Source organism: Apostichopus japonicus, chromosome 11 (assembly GCF_037975245.1).
Source record: "Apostichopus japonicus isolate 1M-3 chromosome 11, ASM3797524v1, whole genome shotgun sequence".
Taxonomy (NCBI): Eukaryota; Metazoa; Echinodermata; class Holothuroidea; order Aspidochirotida; family Stichopodidae; genus Apostichopus; species Apostichopus japonicus.
In genome coordinates, this window is record NC_092571.1 from 17,850,915 (window position 1) to 17,878,388 (window position 27,474).

The 27,474-nt window shown below is 38.5% G+C and overlaps 1 protein-coding gene across 5 annotated transcripts in view; it reads left to right on the forward strand.

Annotated features, from left to right (window-relative positions):
- LOC139975817 (uncharacterized) overlaps positions 1-27,474 on the forward strand; it is a 109,187-nt gene that overhangs the window by 61,146 nt on the left and 20,567 nt on the right. For all 5 annotated transcript variants that reach the window (XM_071984015.1, XM_071984013.1, XM_071984014.1 and 2 more), the window contains 20 exons: positions 247-498; positions 889-1,137; positions 2,035-2,280; positions 4,260-4,514; positions 5,336-5,581; positions 6,303-6,539; positions 8,693-8,944; positions 10,119-10,367; positions 12,039-12,290; positions 12,793-13,047; positions 13,395-13,646; positions 14,199-14,444; positions 14,882-15,136; positions 15,286-15,537; positions 16,501-16,752; positions 17,683-17,775; positions 18,823-18,906; positions 19,398-19,649; positions 20,517-20,609; positions 25,597-25,680. In XM_071984015.1, coding sequence (XP_071840116.1) covers positions 247-498; positions 889-1,137; positions 2,035-2,280; positions 4,260-4,514; positions 5,336-5,581; positions 6,303-6,539; positions 8,693-8,944; positions 10,119-10,367; positions 12,039-12,290; positions 12,793-13,047; positions 13,395-13,646; positions 14,199-14,444; positions 14,882-15,136; positions 15,286-15,537; positions 16,501-16,752; positions 17,683-17,775; positions 18,823-18,906; positions 19,398-19,649; positions 20,517-20,609; positions 25,597-25,680 — 4,356 coding nt within the window. The remainder of the gene's footprint in view (positions 1-246; positions 499-888; positions 1,138-2,034; positions 2,281-4,259; positions 4,515-5,335; positions 5,582-6,302; positions 6,540-8,692; positions 8,945-10,118; positions 10,368-12,038; positions 12,291-12,792; positions 13,048-13,394; positions 13,647-14,198; positions 14,445-14,881; positions 15,137-15,285; positions 15,538-16,500; positions 16,753-17,682; positions 17,776-18,822; positions 18,907-19,397; positions 19,650-20,516; positions 20,610-25,596; positions 25,681-27,474) is intronic.

A 27,474-nucleotide genomic window follows, 5' to 3' on the forward strand; every position in this document is an offset into this window, starting at 1 on the left:
TGCTTTTAAACATGTTAAACTAAAAAATCTCAAGAAGGATTAACTTCTTACTTGCTATGCGGATCTGTCTTATAGAGAATATGAACCCTATTCTTAACTGTGAAGGTCAAAGTTCATTGGAGGTCAAAGGAGGTCAAAATTAGTGAAAGAAAATATCCTTGATTCATACATTGTTTTGATTCATTATCATTAGATAATGTAGTATTTGATGTAATAATATGCCATATGATCTTTAATAACGTTCAGATCAACCGCCAGTTGTTTCTGATTGTCCCATGGATATTAATGTGGGTGTTCCGGTCGGCGATACATGTGCAACGGTAACATGGACAGAGCCCACCGTTGTGGATGACAGGGGGGCCGTCAATTCCATACCTCCCACCATGACGCCGGGCACCTGTTTGATGGAAGGAATCTACAGCTTGGTTTATATTTTCTCTGATTCATCAAACCTGGTGTCTATCTGTAACTTCCTTATCACCGTAACAGCACAGCAAGGTAAGTATGTTAAAAATGTCTTTTGTTGGAAGCCCTCATTTCAGCTTGCTATTTAAATTTGGTTCCACTTTGCAATAAATATGTCAGATTGACTCTATATGAATTTCATTGTTCTGGTTAGATTGGTCTGGTAGTAAATAATGAATAATAATTAATAAAGAGAAATGCAACGTGTACTAGCTCTCTGAAACATTTGCAGCCCGTTTATTGGCTTTGCTATATTTAAGTTGTGGAGTCAAAAAATGGAATTGGGTGGGAAAAGAGGTGGGAGTGGGGGAGGGGGAGGTAAGGGGGAGAGGAGGGTATGAGAGGAGTGGGGATGATGATATAAAAATATATATATAATTGCTCCTTTTCCTCTCTGGCAACACTTTTAATGTCCTTTTGTAGATGTACCTCCAGTCGTGGATGGTTGTCCCATGGATATTGATATGTTGATACCTACTACGGCGACGTGCACTGGGGTCAACTGGCAGACACCCACCGCTACAGACGACACTGGTCCTGTGGTCACCACACCCCCTAGTACTCTGCCGGGCATGTGTCTGACAGCTGGGGTCTATGATATCGTCTATGTCTTCACCGACCAATCCAACCAAGAAACTCGTTGCTCCTTTGTAGTGACTGTACGACAGTTAGGTTCGTCCTGTCAGCTTCTTGGATCACTCTCACATTTTCATTAGTTGGATGAGTGGGGGGATATGGAAGGGATGGGTGCGGAATTTATTTTGCATGATGTTTTTCACTCTTTTACAGACTAATTTTGACCTGAATAGAAGCAAATGAAAGACAGATGAAGTAGTAAATATTCAACAAATATTTCGATATTTCAAAAATTATTCTTGTTTACACATATGAATTAAATTTAGGGATCTAATCGGTGTTATGCAGACTTAAGTTAATGTTAAGCTTGTAAAATTATATGACTGTAGATATAACATCAAAGGATAATAATAATAATATATATATATATATATATATGTGTGTGTGTATATTCTTCCGAAAGAGCTGTGTGTCTTAAATTTGCAACATTTGTTCATTCTTGTCTCCAGAGAAAAATACGGCATGAAAATGGGGATGTAAATTATTCTCAGATTTTCCTATTTTTTCAACACCCGTAGTCATTTCTTAAGAGTATTTCTTTGCAGTATCTGTGAATCGATATCTACAAAATCACTTCTGTTGGTTTCCGTTCCCCGGCCTTTATTGATACAATATGATATCTCAACCAAAACAGGAATGGCAATTAAAGCAAATTTGACGGCAATGCTGAGGAAACAAATGTTCCTTATCTGTACAACAAATGACTTCTGTGAACCACCTTGTGTTCCACATCTTCGCTCGCATAACATCTATGGCACATGTTTCTCTTCTGTGAGGGGGTATAGGCCAATGAAATGCACTCTTTCATTCATAGAAATGCATATTCATTGGGAGACACCCTCTGATTTACGCCCTTCTGTGATATGACACTAATGTTTTTAACCATGTAGTGGAAGGTAACTTATGACACAATTAATTCTCACCTTTTTACAGACAATGAACCTCCATTGGTAACAGGTTGCCCGACTGAAGATGTTATTGCCTTTGCCCAAACCGGTTCTAACACTGTTGTTACTTGGATTGAACCAACGGCTGTGGACAACTCTGGCTTAGAGGTTATAATTGTGCAAAATGCATCGCCAGGGATGGAATTTCCGATCGGTGACTTTTCGGTCACATATACGTTCACAGATCCAGCAGGGAATGCTGCGACATGTCAGTTTGTCGTATCAGTTGTTGGTAAGAGCCTTGTGTCTGAGATATTCATAATAATGTTTTTTATGTTGTCTCTATTCATGCAATTTTGTGATTTACTTCTCTTTCCTCCAAGATCTAGTTACCCTGCTGTTCTGGTATTCATTGTAATCAGATACTGATAGAATTTGCATTTAATGGTCTGTAGCATACCAAAATTAAATGATTTGCTGCATAAACCACTTTGTCAAACTACAAGTAGTAGTGTAGCAGTGTTAAGATACAGTATCATGCAGCCAGGCAAGCATACCAGCAGTACCTATATGCTGATGTAAAGTAAGTTGCATAGGACACATCCTCGATGTTTTTACAGGTTCACAGGTTTGGCCCTCTGATCTGCTGAGATAATCTCTATTGTTTGATATTCATTCAGCCTAGCTGCAGGCTATTTTGCAGCCACTGCAGCTTTTCTAATTGATATGGTGCCTAAACTTTCCTGGCTAGTGTGGAGTATTGAAATTATTGGTATTATAGACCCTTTTTTTTGTGGTGGAAGTATGTAAATTTTCTGTGAAATATTTAACATATCAGGTCAGATGTCTAGCCAACCCAATCATGCAACAACAAAAAAATGAGTGATTTTATGGTAAAGAGGCAATTAATTAATGAGTTTATACTCGATCGTGGCACAAGGTTCTCAATCCAAAGTTGGTAACTGAGAGGATAATACATGTAACATGTTGTGAAGGCCACATGGAGAAATTCTTATTCTGGCAAAATTCTGGTCAAGCTATTGGAAATAAGGAAACTAATTGAGGAAAGAGATTTGGACTACAAACCAAATCATAGAAATTGTTATTAATTGTGGGGTTTAAGCAAACGTTTGTGCTGCTAACATGGTTAAGTCACTGCATGTACTATAGACTTAGTAGTGAATCTGTACTCTGTACTGGTATTTTAGCATAGTTTATACCTGCACTTTGTACTCAAGCTTGTTATTGTACTTTACTTGGGACATTTTAGAATCTATTATAGATACAAGTGCAAACTTGAGTACTCATACTTGCCCTTTGAGCCTTGCACTCATTCTGGTATTCATTCCAAATGTATGCTACTTGTACTCATGTACTTAGTCTTGTACGTGTATGTGTGCTCGTGTACTAGTACTTGTGTTCTTGTACTCATGTACTTGTACTTGTGTACTTGTACTTGTGTACTTGTACTCGTGTACTTGTACTCACGTACATGTACTCTTATATTTGTACTCGTGTACTTGTACTCTTTTACTTGTTTACTTGTACTCGTGTACTTGTACTTGTGTTCTTGTACTTGTGTACTTGTACTGGTGTACTTGTACTGGTGTACTTGTACTGGTGTACTTGCACTCATGTACTTGTACTCTTGTACTTGTACTCATGTACTTGTACTTGTGTTCTTGTACTCGTGTACTTGTACTGGTGTACTTGTACTGGTGTACTTGTACTGGTGTACTTGTACTGGTGTACTTGTACTCATGTACTTGTACTCGTGTACTTGTACTCATGTACTTGTACTTGCGTACTTGTACTTGCGTACTTGTACTCATGTACTTGTACTCATGTACTTGTACTCTTGTACTTTTGTACTCATGTACTTGTACTTGTGTACTTGTACTCGTGTACTTGTACTCATGTACTTGTACTCTTGTACTTGTACTCGTGTACTTGTACTCATGTACTTGTACTTGTGTACTTGTACTCATATACTTGTACTCATATACTTGTACTCATGTACTTGTGCTCATGTACTTGTACTCTTGTACTCATATGCATGTACTTGTACTCATGTATTTGTACTCTTGTGCTTGTACTCATGTACATGTACTTGTGTACTTGTACTCTTGTTATTGTACTCTTGTACTTGTACTTGTGTACTAATTGTACTCATATACTTGTACTCATGTACTTGTACTCTTGTACTTATATTCATGTACAAGTCTGCAGTATATTTACCACTTCTTTGTGATTGTTGTTGCAATATTGTAGAAGACAACCAACCTCCGATGATTATGGGCTGTCCTATGGACTTTATCACTTCGGTCAGCAACACTGATGGAGGTCAAGTTTTCACATGGATGGATCCCACAGCGACAGACAATTCTGGAAGACCTGTGACCATGGTCATCAATGGACCAGCTGCAGGAATGTTCTTTCCTATCGGCACTAATACCATGGTTCAGTACATATTCACAGACGAAGCAGGGAATGTTGCTACATGTGCTTTCAATATTTTGGTTCAAGGTAATGACTGTGTTTTTCTGTCTGCTTGCTTTGTTTGATTTGTAAGGATGACTTTAAGCAGAATCCTTTGATTTAGTTCTTATCAATCTCTGAAACCCTTTCGATTTAAAATGTCACATGTTGGGGGGTGGGTCAAGACAACAGCCAATCAAAAGAAGCCGGAAAAACTGAAAGCTATAGAAATCCACATAGGAAACACTGATAGACTAAGTAGCATGATTCTTTTTTCCAAATTTTGACAACAAAAGAAGCAAAAACACTGAAGTTCATGTTTTCCTATTGTAGTTAAGTTGGACAAAAACCTGGCAAAGTTCCAATCCCCAAATTTGGCCACCACAGCTTCTACAAAACTAAACTCAATCTGTTAAAGACCAGGGGAATAGCTAGAATTTTTCTTTGAGGGGGGGGGGGCAAAGCTTTTCAAAGGGAGAAGGCATAACCTGTTTTCCTAAGAAAAAAAAAACATTTTTCTAACCTTTTTTTTGGGGGGGGTGGGGGAAAGAAATATTTGAGGGGGTTTAATACATAGCTCCTAACCATATCTTATATTTCTGATCCAGTCAAATATAAAGGCAATTAGATACTTATGTTTAATAATGATTATAGTTTTTTTTGCAGTTATCAAGGTGGTAAGATTGTTTTTTGATCAAAGAAAAAGACAGATACATGTTGAAACATCTCTAAACTTTGTTCTATATGTGCAAATATCTAGTGTGAACATTGTATTGCCTGGTTATTTAGACAATTTAATTAAAAATCAGGTAAATTAGTCCTGTGGTACTCAAAGTTTTTTCCTATAAATTTTGAACTTCTCGATACAGTGAGTGCAGATCCGTTGGTAGTTAGTGGCTGTTCAGAAAACTTGATACTATCAGCAGTCCCAGGGGAGGTAGCTACAGTAGGCAACTGGGCTACTCCAACAGCCACTGGTGTGTTACCTATAACAGTGGTAGAGCCCACCCAACAGTCGGGTGATTTGTTACCATTTGGCACCACAGAGATCCTGTACAGGTTCACCGACGGCAATGGGGCTATGCAAGAATGCAGATTCTCCATAACAGTGCTCGGTGCGTTGAATTTGCTACTTTTCTTTGCTATTTTGTGTTAGGGTAGCATACTTCTTCATATATTAACTTCCTCATTGACTTACACACTAAATTGGCAATGGTAGAGTAGGCCATGTAGAAGCCATGTAGAATTTTTCACTGGTTTTCAAAAGCCTTTGCTGACTGAATGGCTGACACATTATCCAAATTGTCATAGAAGGTAAGCGATGCTATAAAGTGGTAAACAATTACCTCATTCCCCACCCCCCACTCCCACCCCACTACCCCCTCCCCCACTCTTTCCCATCATTTCCTCATCACTATTTTGTATTTCTGCATCTAATACCATCGTTTAGGTCATTCTAAGACTTCCAATAGTTTAGATTCAGCATTTTCAAAAGCCAATCTTCATGTGTTCATTACAGAAAACATTTTAAGATACAAATTCAAAACCGTACAATAATTGAAGAACGAGTGGTTGGATGATGTCATTATTACTTGACTTAACTCTTAAGCCTTGAATGTGAAGGATCATGTAAAATAAACCTGCGATATCTCCCAACCTCTAATAATATTGATTCTTCATGGCTATTTGGGATAGTTTGTACTAGCTAAGACAGCTATCTCTATCAGTATATATGATGGTAGGGTTATTGAGAGTTCTCCTTTTAAGGTTGTAACCTTTCAACAGCAGTATAGCTGTTTATAACAGCCCTTTGACTGTGGCTCTTTATACTTGCAGTAACACCAATAGTGCCAAACTGCCCCGCTTCCTTTACGGTGGATGCTCCACCAGGTTCAATGGGCACCATAGTCGACTGGGCAGAACCCATTCCAATGGGTGTGGAACCGTTCCAAGTCAGCATGCCACTGTTCAACCCTGGTGATTTCCTTCCTGTAGGGGACACACTTATTGTATATGTGTTTACCGATAACGTGGGTGGAATGGTTAATTGTGAATTTACCGTCACTGTGAATGGTAAGTAGTAAATTCTGTTTAAGTCCTACTGTACGTGGTCAAGTATATATATATATATATATATATATATATATTTATATATATATATATAGATATATATATATATATATATATATGTATATATATATATATATATATATATATATTTATATATATATATATATATTTATATATATATATAAATATATATATATATATATATATATATATAACCTCCTGGGTGAGTCATGAAAGTTTTGATAGAAGAAATGTTTAGGCAAGGGATTATGGGAATTTCGTTCATTCCAGTTGGCATGAGAAAGTCAAGGAGGGTTTTTCAGTCAACATTTGCCACTTGACCAGAGACCACCCTCCCCCCCCCTTCCCTCTCTCCCACCAAAAGAAAAGAAAAAGAATAGGTCATCTTGCTGAGCCTTATACTCCAGAGGTACTTTTATATTAAAAAAAATATTTAATAAAGACAAACATATATTGCACAGTGGTATGTTTAGGTATGAAATTTATGAGAGCAAACACATTGCCAACAAACAAAGTCCTGCAAAGAACCTGCATAGGTGGATAATTACATGAAAAATTGAGTGCCTGACATCTTGACCATAGCAGGAGTTTCTCATGTGGTAAACCTAACACCAAAACACTAGTGTGTTTAAGGACACACAAGTTTGTTGTTAAGTTTACGTGGACACACTAGTGTGTTTAAGGACACATTTAATTCATTGCTCAACCTCTGTATCTATAAACTCTAGATTTGTTTGTTGGAAGGGAGCTTATTTTCATTGGTTACTGCAGCAGGAATTGAAGATTGTTAGGTATAAAGTAATCTGTTATGTTATTAGCAAAGTGATCTCCCACAGCTTTTTCTTCCTTCGGAAAATCAGATTACCAATTCCTCCTAGAAGGTAGAGATACCTTTGGGAGTGTTTTGCTAGATTTGAATGTACATTTATTGAAATTGCTTTTTTTTTGTCATGAACTTTTTGATCTAGGTTTACTAGTAAAAAGCTTGTATGGCACTGATTTTGTCAGTTTTTTCCCCTTAATAATCTACCCTACCCCCCAATATATGAAATACTGGGCATGCTGAAGAAAGCTATCAGGAAATGACTATAACCCTCAACAAATAAATTCAGTAACCGTTTGGTACTCCAGTCATCGCCCCACCACCCCCCCTCCCCCCACCTCCCAATATTGCAAAACTGTATGGAATGCCAACTAATACTGTGCATTTGCCCAGACTAAGGGTTTTAGACCAGACCAGAAAGTAATGTCCTTCAAGCTGCTGCAAGGCCCAAAATTTACACACAGTTATTGATATAAGAAGCGTAGTATCAATACCAATGGTGCACTGTTGTGTTACAAACTGCTACAAAGCATGCCTATGAAGTTACTACATAGGGCAATATATCATAGAGGTCCTATCTGTATTGCAGCAGGTAGGAGAGAGAGGGAGAGAGAGTAAGAGATTGCTACCACGTGGCGGTATCAACTTATATACAAGGTCACTGTAAGTTCAACTTAATTAGCATGGGCCATACCAAAGTACAGATGGGGGTGTCCAAAATATGCTAGACAATGTGAATGATTCCGGTCATGGGAGTAGCTGCTGTGGGATCTGCCATCGTTACATCAAAAGTGCTGTGATTTTAGTAGATTTAGAAGTGACACAGAAACTACTTGACTCACATTTCTCCGAGGGAATCAACTACTTTTGACCGTTTATTTTAACGAAAGTCATGTGACAAAAACAGGTGGCTTGGGGAGCACCAAACTAACAGTAGCTCCTCTATCTTGATGCCACATCAAGACTATTTAAAGAGACAGTAAAGTTACAAGTTTTATATTCAAAGGGTAGCCTTTCAAATCTGGATGCCGAAGGTTAATTGCTTTATTTGCAATGACAGCTTTAAATTCAAACATTACAGAACATTTAAACCCCATCAATATTGAAGTGAATAGCTGTCTTGCATGCAATATCATAGGGTACTAGTACCCTCACAGCATATGTGACACTATGTGACACATATGTGACACATATGTGGCCCACCTTTGGTCTAAAATAAAGGGGGGAAAAAGAGTATATCCATTGCTGAGTGACCGATGGACATGTATTAACTATACATTTTCTACTTCACCCAATTCTTTTTTTCCATCAGTTTTGGCAACTCTAATGATCGTAGACTGCCCCATGTCTCAAATAATCGAGGCTGCTGCTGGGCAGTCAGTTGTGACTGCTATGTGGACCATCCCTACTGCATCAGGGTTCGAACCTGTTATCCTGACGAATGCCCCCGCATTCATACCAGAGGTTACCCCAATCCCAGTCGGAATGGACGTTGACCTGGTTTATACCTTTACTGATGGACTTGGAAACATGGCTGATTGCATGTTTACAATTTCAACAAGAGGTAAACACATTTTCCCTCCTTTCTTTCTATGTGAAATTTCCCTTTTAATTTTACTGATTTTTTGTTTCGTTGGTTTTTTCCAAAAACCATTTAACACACATACAACATGAGAATTTTAAAAAGAAGGCTGAAAATTATAACTTGTTCAAGTACAATTTGGTTAACTGCTGCTTTTTAAGCTCAAGATAAAATAAAACTGTTAGCAAACTGCTTATCCACTAGAGAGCCTATGTAAGAGAATGTGTAAAAGTAAGTTGGCCTGACGTTTCGATCCTGGCAGGATCTTCTTCAGAGGCTAAATGACAAGTAACAGTAACAGAAGGGACAAAAACACACAGAATACAGACAGGTAAATGAGCATGGTGAACACAAAGAGATAGATGTAAGGGGATTAGTAGACAAGGGATGGAGAGAAGAAACCAACAGGGGAAGAGGAGAGGTAGGAAGTAAACAGTGGAGGGACAAAGAGAGGATTAAGGGAAGGGGGTAGGGATTAAACTGGAGAAGGACAGAGACAGAAGGTGTGGAGATAAAAAGGGGTGGAAGAGAGCTGTGAGAAGAGGAGTGATGGGGTTATTAAGCCCTTTACAAAATGTAAGCAACTGTGAGATGTGATACATAATTGTCACAGTATGGCTAGATTATATTAGCTGTGACTGTATAGGAAGCGGTCATTCTGTGACAGTGACAGTCTGGTCACAGTGATCTCTTCTGTTCTGATTGATCATACTTAATTGCAGTGTCCAGATGAACCAATTGTGACAGTGTGGATAACGTGGACAGATGATATTAGCTGTGACAGTATAGGAAGATGCCATACTGTGACAGTCTGGTCATAGTGATTCCTTTTGTTCTGGTCGGTCATAGTTAATAACAGTGTCCAGAGAATTGACTCTGTGACAATGTGGTCAGAGACATAATGGTGACAGTTTGGCCAGAAACAACTGTGACAGTTAGGACCAAGACTAGATCATCGACTGTGACAGTAAGATTAGGTTAATCACTGTGACAGTATGGGGGTCATAGTTATTTCTTATCTACTTCTTGATCAGAGTTAAATACAATGACTAGATACATAACTACAATCAGACACATTAACTGATAGGCCCGATTCACAAATTTACGACATAACTTTTGCCGTAATTTCTTCTGTGACGGTCACTTTATTCCTCAGACGTGACTCCACCGACATTCACTATGCCCTGCCCGACTTCCCCTGTGGAACAGATTATTGGTCCTATGGATGTCAACACCATGGTAACATGGGTGGAGCCTACAGCAGAAGATGACATTCCAGGATCCATAACAACTACAGTATCTCCTACCAGCAACATCTTCACAGAAGGAAATACATTGGTAACATACACCCTGTCTGATCAAGCAGGAAACAGCATCATGTGTTCCTTTGTTGTCTCGGTTATAGGTAAGCCATTTTCTGGTCTACCTTCTGTCAAACTCCCTGGCTCTGTGAGTTGTTGCTTTTTTTTTTATACCAAATCGATTGCCTGTGTTAAGTCAAACCAAAGGAATTGCACCTAGGAAAGTATAGACATTTACTATACCTTTAAATATATCCCTCCCCCACCCACATCCCTATGGATGGCTTATATACTGCAAGAAAACAATGACTGGAGTTACACCAGTGTTTCTTAACCTTTTCCACTCCTCGTACCCCTTAGCAATTGACAAAGAACTTCTGCACCCCCTCTACCAGCAGTGGATGGAAGGTTTTGCATTAGGGATAGGATCAAGGGGCTAGCTTAAGATCCACTGTGGGATCGATGGGCCCACATCGCAAAGCCCAGGCTGGAAACCTGTTCAGTTTGGTGTAATGTAGGGGGGACCTGAGAGACTGCCTGAGTGAAATTGTGCACATTAGTAGCCATTTTTACACACCATAAAAGGCTAAAGTTTGAGCAAGAACAAATTGTTAACGCTTTTATGCATTTAGCATGGAGTCCAGTGTTGAAGCATATTAATTCCTTGTGGCATATTAGTTTTCAAATTTACATCACCTAACATGTAAGAGTTATCAGTTAGATCAGCAGTATGACTCATAGCTGTTGTATGACTAGCTGTATGACTAGTATGACTAGCTGCTGTACGTAAAAACCTGTGGAGATGATTTACCTAATCGTAGTGTTGTAAATTCCCTACACTGATGCGATTTGGAGTGAATTGCTTCAAGCAAATCTACAAGAACTCCCGATTTGGCAACATCTTTTCTGGTAGCATATTTCAACCAATTAGGATCATTGTCACCTTTTCTGAAGAAGACCTCTCTATCTCTTCAAATCCGTTCAAGATAATCGATGGTTTACTATTTAAAGGAAGAGAACAATGCTTTTGAAACCCGCACTCTAAAATGGGTTACCATATTAAAGCATAGTTGATTGTGCTACTTAAATAGATAGGATCAGTCTTAATTCACCTTCTACACTCCAAGTCTGGTCAATGAAACAGTCTTTGAATGTGACAAAAGTCAGAACTCTTTTAAAATCATTTTCTGTTTCAGTCTAATTAAACAAAAGAAGTCTTGGATGTGAAACTGCATCTTTTAAGTTTGATCATCCCTATTATAAAGCCATACAGGAAGCAGCCAATGATGTCGCCCTCAGCTTTTTCCCTGCATGTTAAAGAGCTAAAACCGAACTGATATATGCCTTTGATGGTCAATAACATTTGGCACAATGTAGGGACCAAAGAAATGCCTAAAATGGTGCACGTTTGTACCAAATTTCACATTACATACCAAAACTACAGATTGAACAATAGCAATTTTGTGAATGCTTTTGATCATTTGGTTTTAAGAACTGCAGCCTAAGATTGACATTTCATACTTATTATTGTGACCGGATAATGCTTGTAGTTTTATTACCTCGACACTGTCACCTTGTTTACAGCCCATACATAGCTAGGCCTAGATGAGGAGCTCTAAACTACAGAACCACAGAATTAATAACTAGTTCAAACTAGCAGTCAATAGGGCAGGGGAGGGGGGGGGGGTTGGTCATGAAGGGAAAGTGTCCCTTTTTCAATATTTGTCTACATCTGCCAAAAGTCGTTGATGCTTACATGTCTCTTTTTGTCACAGTGGACGTAGTCCCACCGGTCGTGACCTTTTGTCCAATGGACATAGTGGTCAACGCTGACCCCAACCTAAACGGTATGTTCGTCAATTGGATGACACCGACAGCTGCAGACAACGTCGAACTCAGTCCTGATGTGGTTATAACAGGAGGAAATCCAAACACTTTCTTTCCTGTTGGTGTTGCTATTATAACCTACACATTTTCAGATATTTTTGAAAACACTGTAGATTGTGTGTTTATGGTGGAGGTCGTTGGTAAGCATCAACTTTTTGTATTTAAAAAAAAATAAATAAAATAAATAAATAAAAAAAATTAAAAAAAATTGTTATTAAGAGTAAATATTGTTATTTAACATACTTTTATATGTTTTCTATAAATCTGGTGTAGAATTTGGTGCAATTTCCACTTTATAAAGTATAGTGGCCAAAAAGTGTTTGTTTTTTTGAAGCTAACTTTAGTTATTTTTCATTCAAATTTCTTTGTTGCATAGTTGTCGTCGTCATCCTACTCCCACAGATATGTACAGTAACATATCTTTCTTCAGTTTGTATGCCTTTTTCTATCAGCTAATAACTTCCTTTCACAATGTATATATTCATGTGATAAAACAAATAAATCAAATCAAATCAAATAACGAAGTTTACCAATTCTTGAAATTTTCAGAAAATTGCTTTCGTCTCTCACAATATGTTGCCTTAGTGATACAATTTAATGTTTATGACTCACATCATATTTTTTTATTTACTTTGTCATCAGGCGACAGAAATCAACCAGTCATAACCGGTTGTCCTAACATGCCAATTACTGCTTTTACACCACTGGGCGTCCCAAGAACTGTAGACTGGATGGTCCCCACAGCGGTGGACACTGATGGTGGACCCATCACCACCATGAGCACCCACACACCCAATGAAAGTCTGTTTCTACCCGACACCAGTACCACTGTTAGCTACACATTTTCTGACATCTTTCAAAACCAGGCTACCTGTGACTTCTCAGTGGTAGTAATAGGTCAGTGTTTAAAGTGTAGGATTACGGACAGGTTTTTTTTTTCTTCTAGATTCTTCTAGTTTGTTCTCAATTTGTTTGTTTTTCCATAATGGTCACATTCCATCAAAGCTTCTTCTGAAACAGAACCAATTTGCAAGTATGGAGGGTGTAATTTTACAAAATTTAACAGGGTATTCTTTACAAAAAGGTACTCTTACTCTCTACTTTGGAAGTTGTTTTAATATCACGCAAGGAACAGATTTTTCTATGGAAGAAATACTGTCCATTTACAATGATTACAATGATTACATTCCTATTAATTAAATGTTCTTAACATCAACTTACATTCTTTCCCTATTTTTAAACAGTTGACAATCAACCACCCACCGTGATGGGATGTCCTGGCCCGATAATCATCGATCTTGACCGGGGTTTGACCCAATTCCCGGCACAGTGGATTGCTCCTACAGGCACTGATAACTCCAACCTCCCAGTCACTGTAGAGCTTAATGGGCCATCATCCGGTTCACTTTTCTCAATTGGAGAAACTCTCATCACTTACGTTATAACCGATACTGTTGGTCTTCAGTCCCTCTGTGTATTTACAGTCACTGTCAATGGTAAATTAGTTTTTCAAACTTCCTCTTGCTTGTTCTCATATTTCAATGTAAATTTCTTATTTCATGATGTATTCCATATTGAAAGCACATGTCATTTTCATAATGCATATTCAAGGCTTATTGCATATTCAAGATAATTGCATATTCAAGAATTTTGTGCATATTCAAGGATATTTTGATATTACTAGATAAGACCGAAATGACTGTGCCCTCTGTTGATTTTGTTCACCGATGGGGTATCACATGCAAGCACAAAGTTTTCTCATTCTAGTGCAAGTCTTGTTTGTTCCTCCATATGTCATACATCTTTGCATCATTTATTATCAAACTAACCACCATGGTTGGCTACATCATGCCTGAAAATTTTTCAGTTTGCAAACTTAAAATGTCTCTTTCATTCCTTAAGTATTTAACCTTACAACTAGAACTTTTACTTAATTGCAAATGCAATTAGTAACAAGTTGCTTTCAGACGAAAATATTTTTTCGTCATTATATAAAGTCCTTGCTCCATTAATCCTCCGTCCTTTCATCCCCCCCCCCCCTTCCGCAGATGTGACACCTCCTCAAGTGATCAACTGTCCGACAGCAGGATTTAATGTCTTCACCAATGACGGTCCAGTCTTCGTAGATATTCCTGTCCTTCAGGTTACGGATGACACAGGATTGCTCCCAACACTTGTTTCCCAGAATGTGCCGGACCAGCAAATATTTCCCGTGGGGAACACAGCCCTGTCGTTCACATACACGGATGGAAATGGCAACTTTGTGACATGTCAATTTTCAGTTCTGGTGCAACGTGAGTTAATAAAAAAAAAGTAAAGATGTAGAATTTTGAAATTAATGTGGAACGTATGGTAGGCTTCGCCCAAGGGTACGAAGTGGATGAAGGAGGGGGATATGAGAATTGTGAGAGGTAAAATAGGGAATGAGGGAAAATAGGGATGGACAGACTGGGAAATAGTAGGTATTAAGGTGGGTAAACAGAGGACAAGATAGCATAGTGAGAGAGATAAAGAGAGAGGGCGGGGTGATGGGGAGAGGGAAAGAGGGCTAAGCGTGTGAATTGATGGAAGGGCTAATGAGGTATACATGTAGGTTGGGGATGGAAACATAGGGATGGGGGTAGGGGAAGTAGAGGGGTATTATTTCTCTTTGTCTTACATCCATCCCATATGACTCTTGGTTTATTTTAACAGGAAAACCCAACGTTAATTTTTGTCATTTTCTATTCAGTTGATACAACCGCTCCCGTGGTCACATGTCCAGATCCAATCCAGGTATTTGTTCCAGAAGGAATGCCATCTGTGGTGGTAAACTATGCGGATCCCATGGTTAGCGATGACTCCGGGCTGACGCCTACGTTAGTTGCAGCTATTGGTATGCCTAGTGGTGGACTCTTCCCTGCGGGAAGGCAAGAGGTTGTTGCTTTCCAATATGCTGATGCTGCGGGCAACCTGGGTAGCTGTACTTTGACAATTACAGTCACCGGTGAGTGCACTGTTTATATGAGTATTATGCATGAAATTATTGATTTTTTTTTTCGGGGGCCCCCCCAAAAAAAGAAGGTAACGTTTCAAGAGGGAGGTATTGAGACTTTTTAACCCCCTGTGTTCTTTTCCTTTTTCTTTATCTTGTAGTGGATACCACACCCCCTGTCGTTATGTCCTGTGAACCAACGGCAATGGCTTTTGCATCAGCCACGGCCAACCAAGCCGTGGTGACGTTTCCTGAGCCCTCTGCCACAGATAATTCAGGTCTAGACGTGACTCTGTCTGTCGACGGACCAAGGAGCGGTTCTGTGTTTCCCGTCGGTGATAGTTCCACTATTTACACCTTCACAGATTCAGTCGGATTAAGATCATTTTGCCAGGTGATCGTAACGGTGGAAGGTGAGAATAAAGTAGGAACTGGGGGGGCTGGGGCGGGGGGCTTGGAGGCTGGGGGGCAGCCCCCCAGTGTAAAATATGGAGGGACGGAAGTATCATTCCGCCCCCCCCCGCTTCACAAGTCAGAAAACCCCTTTCCCTTTCCAAATGAGAAAAAAATCTCATTTGGAGCACCAAATTGCATCTAAGGCCAGGTGAAAATGCAAAATTATATACAAAATGGAGTGGGTGGGTTGAAGTGTGCTATATTGCACCAAATTGCATCTGAGGCCACCTGGAAATGCAAAAAAAATCCAAAGGGGAGGGGGACACCCCTTCCCTTAGACCCCTCCCCCAGGCCAGCCATCAGTCTTCAGCCCCCCCCCCCACTCAAAAGTACCTTCCAACGCCACTGTGAACAGATTTGTAAATACATCAAAACATTCTGCATCTTCTCAAAATCATTAAATGACTCTATATTCTGAGAGCTAAACACAATCTCTAAAATGAAAGACATCTAATTTGAAATTGTGGTGGTTGCTGTTTTGATCTGTGAAACATGTTTTATTTCATAACTAGCAAGAGATGTTCACTTTTATCAGCGACTCCAAGCATCTTGTGGGCACTCTTCAGTCTCTTTCTCTTTATACTGATCATGTTCTGTGTATTATCATGTTTTTTATTTTCAAAAGAAACTGAAATAAAGTTCTTTGAATGAATGAATGAATGAATGAATGAATGAATGAATGAATGAATGCATGCATGCATGCATGCATGCATGCATGAATGAATGAATGAATGAATGAATGAATGAATGAATGAATGAATGAATGAATGAATGAATGAATGAAAATATAAAAATTGAAAATGTTTCTTATATCCAGCATGAAATTTTTAGCCTTTTAGTGCAGCAAGTTTGCAGTCAAATGTCTTTATCCCTGAACAATGGTAACCCTTTCAAACTGCGTTTTCTCTCTTCTTAATTAGTGGACTCTACACCTCCGACAATATCCGGTTGCTCAATGGACATGACATCGCTTATACTCAACACTGAGTTTGGAGCTGAGGTCATTTTCGATACACCGACAGCTACAGACAATTCCATGGAGATGTCCATCCTGGTATTGGTCTCTGGTGTTAACGCCAACAATATTTACCCGATTGGAATAACAGATATTAGCTACACATTCTTAGATAACTATGGCAATGATGCCACCTGTCAGTTTTCTATAACTGTTGGTGAGTTTATAATGCTTAAACTGACATTTTTTACCCAATAATCAAAACACAATTTTTGCCATTTCCTTTAATTCTTAGCCTTTTCAGTGTCTAACCAAAATGCACTTACAGTATGTGTATTTTAAATATTTTCGAAAAACAATATTACTATTTATATTTACATTTTCCTTAGAAAAACCTTCACTTTAAAAGCGGCAAAGCTTTTGATATCTGTTAATACTGTGTAGTCGGAAAAAGAGTGTATCTGAAGTAAATGTGTGAGGCCTTGATGAAATCAGTTGTAAAATACTATCCTCTGAGTTAATATCTATATAACAAGTACAACAAGAAAGTTTGTGAAACAAAAATGTGGGGCCATTTCTTATCATTTCTTCCATTGAGCCAAAAAATAACAAACTGAACTGAGATATGGTAGCTATACCTGTCATGAAATTTATTTACTGGATTGTGATGAGTTAGACCTAGTTGTTCAAACTTTCAATCATTGTTTGACTTTGTGAGAAACATATTGAGGACATGTTGAAATATAATTCAAACTGAGTGGAATATGGGTGTTGCTATGGTAACATCTTGAACTTTAAAAGGCATCATCTCATAATAGGTCCTCTGGTACATCACAGGTACACCACATATATCGACGGGTACATACATCACATATATCACATACATAACGTCATCACATACATCATCACATCACATCGTCACATCATCATCACATCATCACATACATCACTTATATCATATATATCACATCAAATATATTGACATTCCCTCTCAATCTTTTACTCAATGAATGAATGAACTTCTTGATTCCAGGTATTAAGCCCGGCTAAGTGTCGATTTCAAATATTTCATCACTATTTCTGTCGATTTTTTCAGATGTATTTTAACATCCTCACTCACCCTGTCTCTCTCTGACATCATTTACAGTCCAGGACGTTTGCAATCCAAGCGTGTGCAATATCAACGAAGTCTGTACTTCAGATGGTCAGACTCCTCCATCAGCAGTTTGTACTCCTACAGGTAAATAATAATATTTGCTTTTCATATAGCGCTTTATACTAGCGATAGGTCTCAAAGTGCCTTACAGACGTTATATTTCCCCTGGTCAATGATAGCCTGTCCCAGAGACAATCCCTCCAGTCGGCAGCAGTTATATACTGCGCCCAATGACAAGTTACCTCACAGGTACCCATTTAACCCCTGGGTGGAGAGAGGCAAGTGAGATAAAGCATCTTGCCCAAGGACACAACGTAATGAACTAGGCAGGAATCGAACCAGCAATCCTTGGATCACAAGTCCGATGCCTTAGCCAATTGGCCACCACGCTCTCTAAAGGGTAAAGGGAAACATGACTAATTCTCTGTCTACTGATGGTTTGGGGGTAGTAGTCTTTTGTAGCATATTTAGTTGGCTCTGTGGTAGTTTTCTTTTGGCAAAAAAGACAAATTGAAGACATTTTATTTTGTCTCATCCTTGATTGTAATAGAACCGCATAACATGGTGCAGTATATCGTTGTTACTGCTGCTCTGTTATATATGTCTTGTAATATGTGTAAAGCTAGGACAGTTGCTATAAACTAGAATAGAACCTGGTCTGATGTATTTTATTTCTGTTCCTAGCAAAAAAAAACATGAATGACTCTGAAAACTGTTAAGTTATGTTTTATTCAGGACATTTAGTCACGATTAACGAAGATTGGCTAGCTGGGCACTGAGTGAATTTATTTGTGATCCAGTCTAACAGGGTAATAACTTTCAGGCTGGTAGCAGCTGATATCTGTGGCTAGAATAACACTATTTGTGTTAGACTGTTTTGTGATACTTGTCCAGTGGACATGATGATACAGGTAGATGGTAGATGGCCAGGTAGATGGGTAGATGGCCAGGTAGATGGCCAGCTGGACAGGTGGACAGGTAGATGGACAGGTGGACAGGACAGGATGGACAGGACAGGACAGGCCAGATGGACAGGTAGATGGCCAGCAGCGTTGTGAAGGTAAGACAGGTATTAATGTTGTCACAGATGTACCTGTTTTATGTATTTGTTTTTGTGTTTATCTATTGCAGCTTCCCCTTGTGAGTCAGATCCTTGTATCCCTGGCCAGCAGAGTTGTTTTGAGACAAATAATGGATTCTTTTGTCAAGATCTTCGTGAGTATCTCTTGTCTTTAATGTATTGTGTTTTTTCATCTCATCTCGATATTTAATCATACATGATTGTAGATGTTGCCCTTTCTAAAGCCATCATGTGAGAATAGATCAGGGAGAAGAGAGAAGGGCCAAAGAGGGTAGGGTGGGGTGGAGTGTGGTGTGGTTGGAAGGAAAAGGAAAATGATGGAGAAAGAGGGCAAGGAAAAGAATGGTAATGGGAAGCACAACTTCACAAAGATTTTTTTCCCTATCAGTCGAAAGCAAAAAAAAAACTTTTTCTCTGAACTATTATTTTCTTTTTTCTGTGCTACATCTACCAACCATAGATACCACCTGTATCAAGTGATTGGTTTATTTTTCATTAGTTAGGGGGTGGAGTGGGGGTGGGGGGGGTCCATTGTTAGAATCCTTGGAACTTTGCATTCTTTATAAAAGGAAAATTAATTTACATCACACTGCTCCTTTATTTCTAATTTTCCTTCTGTCATCAGCTGATACAACACCTCCAGTGATCTCTGGATGTCCAACAAGTACTATACAACGAACGATACCGGCTGATGCAGCCACTCCATTTTTTGTGGACATCCCTGTTCCCACGGCAACAGATAACAGAGGTGAACCCTCTGTCAGTGTCATCGGTCTTCCTGCAGATAGTTCTTTCCCAGAAGGCCCCACATCTGTGATATACACATTTTCTGACACCGCAGGAAACAGTGTCACTTGCGTTATAAACGTCAATATCGGTAAGGTTTTATTTCATCACGTTGTGCTTTCATCCTGTTGTAAGTTTTAAGCGATCCGTCAAAAAAAAGTTTGACAGAATATTCTGGACTTAAGAAATTAAATTGAAGAGAGAAATATTCCACATTGTTAGTTGGAAACCCAGTCTCGATATCATGTAAAAATTGTATTGTTACATGTTAATATGTTGTGAGAAAACAAATAAATGAAATGAAATGTCTCTAGCTGGAAATATGATTTGATTGAATGTACTAAATGATCAAGTTTGACCAGCTGAGCCTAATTCCCATAAACTCCCAAGAAGTGAAACACCTGGTAAAATTTGCATTGAATTCCTATGTGTCGTTTTGGAGATAACAATATTTCCAGTCGACATGTTTGGTACCGTAAGGGAACTTGCAGCAAACAGGTGCGATGTCATAGATTTACTTTGACAGACTTATTTTATATCTTTTACTTTAAACATACATCCAATTTTTCTTCCTATCTTCTTCAAAGTTGAGATGCATATACATATGAAGACACTACAGTGATTGGGATACTGATAACTTCACATCCCTTAATACAAAGTTGGAATCTTATCCTAATCCATGGTCAAAAACAATATTGAACATGTGTTTCAAGTTCACATATGGTACATTCATACTGCAACAATTTCAACTATCGATATCTGGAAAATGCAAAGCAGTTTCTGTATGCAAATTTCAGTGGGATGCTTTGGTATCATGTTCTTCTTTCTGTAAAGCCATTTGTTTCGTTTCAAATAAATGTGTGGACTATCCTGATAATAAGCTACTTCATTTCAAATATGTTAGCTTGGGGTATCGTTTATAAACAACTCATTCCTGATATGCTTTCTTTCATTATAGTACGTGATGTTTGCAATCCAAACCCATGCAATGTCAATGAAATGTGTGCTTCAGATGGTCTCGTTCCGGCAACTGCAGTTTGTACTGTTATAGGTAAGGAGGATGAATGAATGACTAAATGAATAGTTGAACGAATGAATAGTTGAAAGAATGAATAAATGAATGATTGATCATCTGAATGAATGAATAAAAGAATGAAAAAATAAATGAATGATTGAACAAATAAATAAATATATATATATATATATAAATGAATGAATAAACAAATAAATAAATAAATGAATGATTAAAAATGAATGAATAAATGAATGAATTGAATAAATGAATGAATAACTAAATAAATATATGAATGAATGAATGAAGATTGATCTTTTCATTTTAGTATGCATGTGTTTGGTTGAATTTTGATGAGCCTTGTGGTAAACATTCCTTATTGATATTAATCAATTCAGTAATATTCTCGTCAATGATTGCATCATGAAGGACATGGTATGGTTATTAATTATTGTTATTGAACCTGTTCTTGTTGTATTATTTTTTATATGTTGCATAGTATGTGACCATAAACCAAGATTTATTTCACAGTTTCCAGCTATTACACAAAATGACCCTGGGTACTGATTTGTGGACCTAGAGTTAATCTTTGGAACCCTGGACTTTAGTAACTATAAAGTAGGATAGAACAGGCAAACATTTATTTATATAAAGGACCGTGGATACTGATCCCTGGACCTAAGGTTACTCTTTGTGATCCAGCACCTTAGATAGTATAAAGTAGGATAGAACTGGTCTAGCCCCATATAGATAAATGACCTTGGATACTGTTCCCTGGACCTAGAGTTACTCTTTGTGATCCAGCACCTTAGATAGTATAAAGTAGGATAGAACTGGTCTATCCCCATTTAGATAAATGACCTCGGATACTGATCCCTGGACCTAGAGTTACTCTTTGTGATCCAGCACCTTAGATAGTATAAAGTAGGATAGAACTGGTCTATCCCCATTTAGATAAATGACCTCAGATACTGATCCCTGGACCTAGAGTTACTCTTTGTGATCCAGCACCTTAGATAGTATAAAGTAGGATAGAACTGGTCTAGCCCCATTTAGATAAATGACCTCGGATACTGATCCCTGGACCCTAGAGTTACTCTTTGTGATCCAGCACCTTAGATAGTATAACGTAGGATAGAACTGGTCTAGCCGTATTTAGATAAATGATCCTTGATACTGATCCCTGGACCTAGAGTTACTCTTTGTGATCCAGCACCTTAGATAGTATAAAGTAGGATAGAACTGGTCTAGCCCCATTTAGATAAATGACCTCGGATACTGATCCCTGGACCTAGAGTTACTCTTTGTGATCCAGCACCTTAGATAGTATAAAGTAGGATAGAACTGGTCTAGCCCCATTTAGATAAATGACCTCGGATACTGATCCCTGGACCTAGAGTTACTCTTTGTGATCCAGCACCTTAGATAGTATAAAGTAGGATAGAACTGGTCTAGCCGTATTTAGATAAATGATCCTTGATACTGATCCCTGGACCTAGAGTTACTCTTTGTGATCCAGCACCTTAGTTACTATAAAGCAGGATAGAACTGGTCTAGCCGTATTTAGATAAATGACCTCGGATACTGATCCCTGGACCTAGAGTTACTCTTTGTGATCCAGCACCTTAGATAGTATAAAGTAGGATAGAACTGGTCTAGCCCCATTTAGATAAATGATCCTTGATACTGATCCCTGGACCTAGAGTTACTCTTTGTGATCCAGCACCTTAGATAGTATAAAGTAGGATAGAACTGGTCTAGCCGTATTTAGATAAATGACCTCGGATACTGATCCCTGGACCTAGAGTTACTCTTTGTGATCCAGCACCTTAGTTACTATAAAGCAGGATAGAACTGGTCTAGCCGTATTTAGATAAATGACCGTGGATACTGATCCCTGGACCTAGAGTTACTCTTTGTGATCCAGCACCTTAGTTACTATAAAGCAGGATAGAACTGGTCTAGCCGTATTTAGATAAATGATCCTTGATACTGATCCCTGGACCTAGAGTTACTCTTTGTGATCCAGCACCTTAGTTACTATAAAGCAGGATAGAACTGGTCTAGCCGTATTTAGATAAATGATCCTTGATACTGATCCCTGGACCTAGAGTTACTCTTTGTGATCCAGCACCTTAGTTACTATAAAGCAGGATAGAACTGGTCTAGCCGTATTTAGATAAATGACCTCGGATACTGATCCCTGGACCTAGAGTTACTCTTTGTGATCCAGCACCTTAGTTACTATAAAGCAGGATAGAACTGGTCTAGCCGTATTTAGATAAATGATCCTTGATACTGATCCCTGGACCTAGAGTTACTCTTTGTGATCCAGCACCTTAGTTACTATAAAGCAGGATAGAACTGGTCTAGCCGTATTTAGATAAATGACCTCGGATACTGATCCCTGGACCTAGAGTTACTCTTTGTGATCCAGCACCTTAGTTACTATAAAGCAGGATAGAACTGGTCTAGCCGTATTTAGATAAATGATCCTTGATACTGATCCCTGGACCTAGAGTTACTCTTTGTGATCCAGCACCTTAGTTACTATAAAGCAGGATAGAACTGGTCTAGCCGTATTTAGATAAATGATCCTTGATACTGATCCCTGGACCTAGAGTTACTCTTTGTGATCCAGCACCTTAGATAGTATAAAGTAGGATAGAACTGGTCTAGCCGTATTTAGATAAATGATCCTTGATACTGATCCCTGGACCTAGAGTTACTCTTTGTGATCCAGCACCTTAGTTACTATAAAGCAGGATAGAACTGGTCTAGCCGTATTTAGATAAATGACCTCGGATACTGATCCCTGGACCTAGAGTTACTCTTTGTGATCCAGCACCTTAGTTACTATAAAGCAGGATAGAACTGGTCTAGCCGTATTTAGATAAATGATCCTTGATACTGATCCCTGGACCTAGAGTTACTCTTTGTGATCCAGCACCTTAGTTACTATAAAGCAGGATAGAACTGGTCTAGCCCCATATAGATAAATGATCCTTGATACTGATCCCTGGACCTAGAGTTACTCTTTGTGATCCAGCACCTTAGTTACTATAAAGCAGGATAGAACTGGTCTAGCCGTATTTAGATAAATGACCTCGGATACTGATCCCTGGACCTAGAGTTACTCTTTGTGATCCAGCACCTTAGTTACTATAAAGCAGGATAGAACTGGTCTAGCCGTATTTAGATAAATGACCTCGGATACTGATCCCTGGACCTAGAGTTACTCTTTGTGATCCAGCACCTTAGATAGTATAAAGTAGGATAGAACTGGTCTAGCCGTATTTAGATAAATGATCCTTGATACTGATCCCTGGACCTAGAGTTACTCTTTGTGATCCAGCACCTTAGTTACTATAAAGCAGGATAGAACTGGTCTAGCCGTATTTAGATAAATGACCTCGGATACTGATCCCTGGACCTAGAGTTACTCTTTGTGATCCAGCACCTTAGTTAATATAAAGCAGGATAGAACTGGTCTAGCCGTATTTAGATAAATGACCTCGGATACTGATCCCTGGACCTAGAGTTACTCTTTGTGATCCAGCACCTTAGTTACTATAAAGCAGGATAGAACTGGTCTAGCCGTATTTAGATAAATGATCCTTGATACTGATCCCTGGACCTAGAGTTACTCTTTGTGATCCAGCACCTTAGTTACTATAAAGCAGGATAGAACTGGTCTAGCCGTATTTAGATAAATGACCTCGGATACTGATCCCTGGACCTAGAGTTACTCTTTGTGATCCAGCACCTTAGATAGTATAAAGTAGGATAGAACTGGTCTAGCCGTATTTAGATAAATGATCCTTGATACTGATCCCTGGACCTAGAGTTACTCTTTGTGATCCAGCACCTTAGTTACTATAAAGCAGGATAGAACTGGTCTAGCCGTATTTAGATAAATGATCCTTGATACTGATCCCTGGACCTAGAGTTACTCTTTGTGATCCAGCACCTTAGTTACTATAAAGTAGGATAGAACTGGTCTAGCCGTATTTAGATAAATGACCTCGGATACTGATCCCTGGACCTAGAGTTACTCTTTGTGATCCAGCACCTTAGATAGTATAAAGTAGGATAGAACTGGTCTAGCCGTATTTAGATAAATGATCCTTGATACTGATCCCTGGACCTAGAGTTACTCTTTGTGATCCAGCACCTTAGATAGTATAAAGTAGGATAGAACTGGTCTAGCCGTATTTAGATAAATGATCCTTGATACTGATCCCTGGACCTAGAGTTACTCTTTGTGATCCAGCACCTTAGTTACTATAAAGCAGGATAGAACTGGTCTAGCCGTATTTAGATAAATGACCTCGGATACTGATCCCTGGACCTAGAGTTACTCTTTGTGATCCAGCACCTTAGTTACTATAAAGCAGGATAGAACTGGTCTAGCCGTATTTAGATAAATGATCCTTGATACTGATCCCTGGACCTAGAGTTACTCTTTGTGATCCAGCACCTTAGTTACTATAAAGCAGGATAGAACTGGTCTAGCCGCATGTAGATTAATGCCAGTGGAAATTGATCCCCGTTCTTGGAGTTATTATTATGTTTTGATCGAGGCCACAAGTTATTTCAAACCAGGATCCTATGTATTTATATGCTTTATTTGGTTTTTTTGACTGGTCTTAATCAAGTTTTAAAAAAAACTTTTGCATCAGATTAAATCAATCTATGACTGGCGGAGTAGTCTGAGTGAAGCAGTTTAATATTTCCAGTAGAAGCACCTCTACGTTATCAGGTGTGTATGCTATGTTTCCTAGACAGTCAACTTAAATGCCAGCTCCATGTGGAAATGTTGGAAGATACTAGAAAACTGTCTTAAAAATCTTCTCTGTGACTCATATCAGATTTATATCAAGTTTCCCTTTTGCGGTCTGATATTAACAAAAAGTGCATTTATTTGTATGAAAAGGTAAACATGTGTCAGTTTTTTTGTCACAGATGTACCTGTTTTTTGTATTTGTGTGATGTGATGATGTTTTGATGGTTTCTATTTATGCAGCTTCCCCTTGTGAGTCAGATCCTTGTATCCCTGGCCAGCAGAGTTGTTTTGAGACAAATAATGGATTCTTTTGTCAAGATCTTCGTGAGTATCTCTTGTCTTTAATGTATTGTGTTTTTTCATCTCATCTCGATATTTAATCATACATGATTGTAGATGTTGCCCTTTCTAAAGCCATCATGTGAGAATAGATCAGGGAGAAGAGAGAAGGGCCAAAGAGGGTAGGTGAGGGTGGAGTAAGGTGCGGTGGGGTGGGATGGACAAGGAAAATGATGGCACATAAGGGCAAGGAAAAGAACGGTAATAGAAATTTAATTTACAAAGATTTTGTTCCCTATCAGTCAAAAGAAAAAGACAATTTTTTTTTCTCTGAACTATTATTTTCTGTGTTCTGTGCTACATCTACCAACCATAGATACCGCTGATTCTAATCAATCAAATGATTGGTTAATTTTTTATTAGTGAGGGGGTGGAGTGGGGGTGGAGTGGGGTGGGGGTCCATTGTTAGAGTACTTGGAACTTTGCATACTGTGTGACTGAGGATAGCCTCCAATTTCATTGACAAACATATCAATTCCTTTCTTTCTAAAATGCACACTAAACATTCTTCAAAATAGCCCTCTTACTGACCAACGCGTATGACTCATCACCTTGACCGAAAATCCTGTGGCTCTGTGCGGACAAGTTGTTTGGACTATTCCATTCATCAGGGGGGTCTTAAACGGTGTTTCTATAATTATAGGATTGCATTAGATAAATTAATTGGTACTTACTTGCTTCAATATTTCTGATGCATATTCCATGGTCATTTTCTTTGAAATAATATTAAGTTCAATAAAATATGACGTTTTCAAAGCGAAACTTGGCTGTGGCGATGTAGGTGAGCACTGTGCATTGCGTAGCTGTACCCTATTGCAGAGTACAGGATACACATATTACGTAACGGCGTGCCCACCGAAGAAAGCGAAACTTGCATTTTTCTTAGAAGACATTCGATTGGATTGTACTTGGTCCGATTGAAGAGAGTGACCAATGAAAATGAATTTAACATCAATGTAAAGTTAAGAAAAAATCCTTTCCAAAACCGTTTGAACTAAATTTGTCAATGAATATTCAAGAGGATGGTTACGCAAACAAAGTACGGCTATCAAATGGTGATTTTCTTCAGTATTTACTGTGTGTTTTCAATGAGGGTTTTGAGTTCGATATTTATTAACCTTGTATCGTAAATCACCGAAGTCCGGTGGAATTTTGAACTGTATTGTTAAGAAAATAACAGAACTTTAGAGACAACACATTTCTCTGTTTAGTGCCGTTTGAACTAAGTTTTTTCGGTATTAACTTTTCACGCTATGGCTGTAGGAAAATGGTCTATATGATGAAGTCATAGGCCTAAAACTGCGGCGGTCGAACTCAGTTCGCGTGCCGCACAAGGAATGGCGCTAAGGAATTGATATGATGACAGAGATTGGGTTACGAGAGAAATGAAGCACTCTGAAAATTCTATATGTATGTCAGATTTTCAGATGTTATGGAGGGTATTTTCTTCTTCTTTTCCAGTCTGCTAAGTCATTCCAACACAATAAAAACTCAACTGATTGAAGTCTTCTTAAGAAAATAAATTGACACTGGTAGAAGGAATTTAATCGCTTAGCTGCTTTCAGAATTGAATGTTGATAAATGTACTTAAAGTGGTTGGTTTCATTTTCAAATTACCTCCATCCATCCATCCATTTTGAGAAGGTTGTAGTCAATTACCTAAGCTTTCTTGAAAACCATGTGTTGCCTATTAGTAAATTAAAAATAAGAAACAATTATTGGGTGGAGGGCTAATGCCTAATTGATCAAATTGTCTATCTACTCAACCATTCCTTTCAT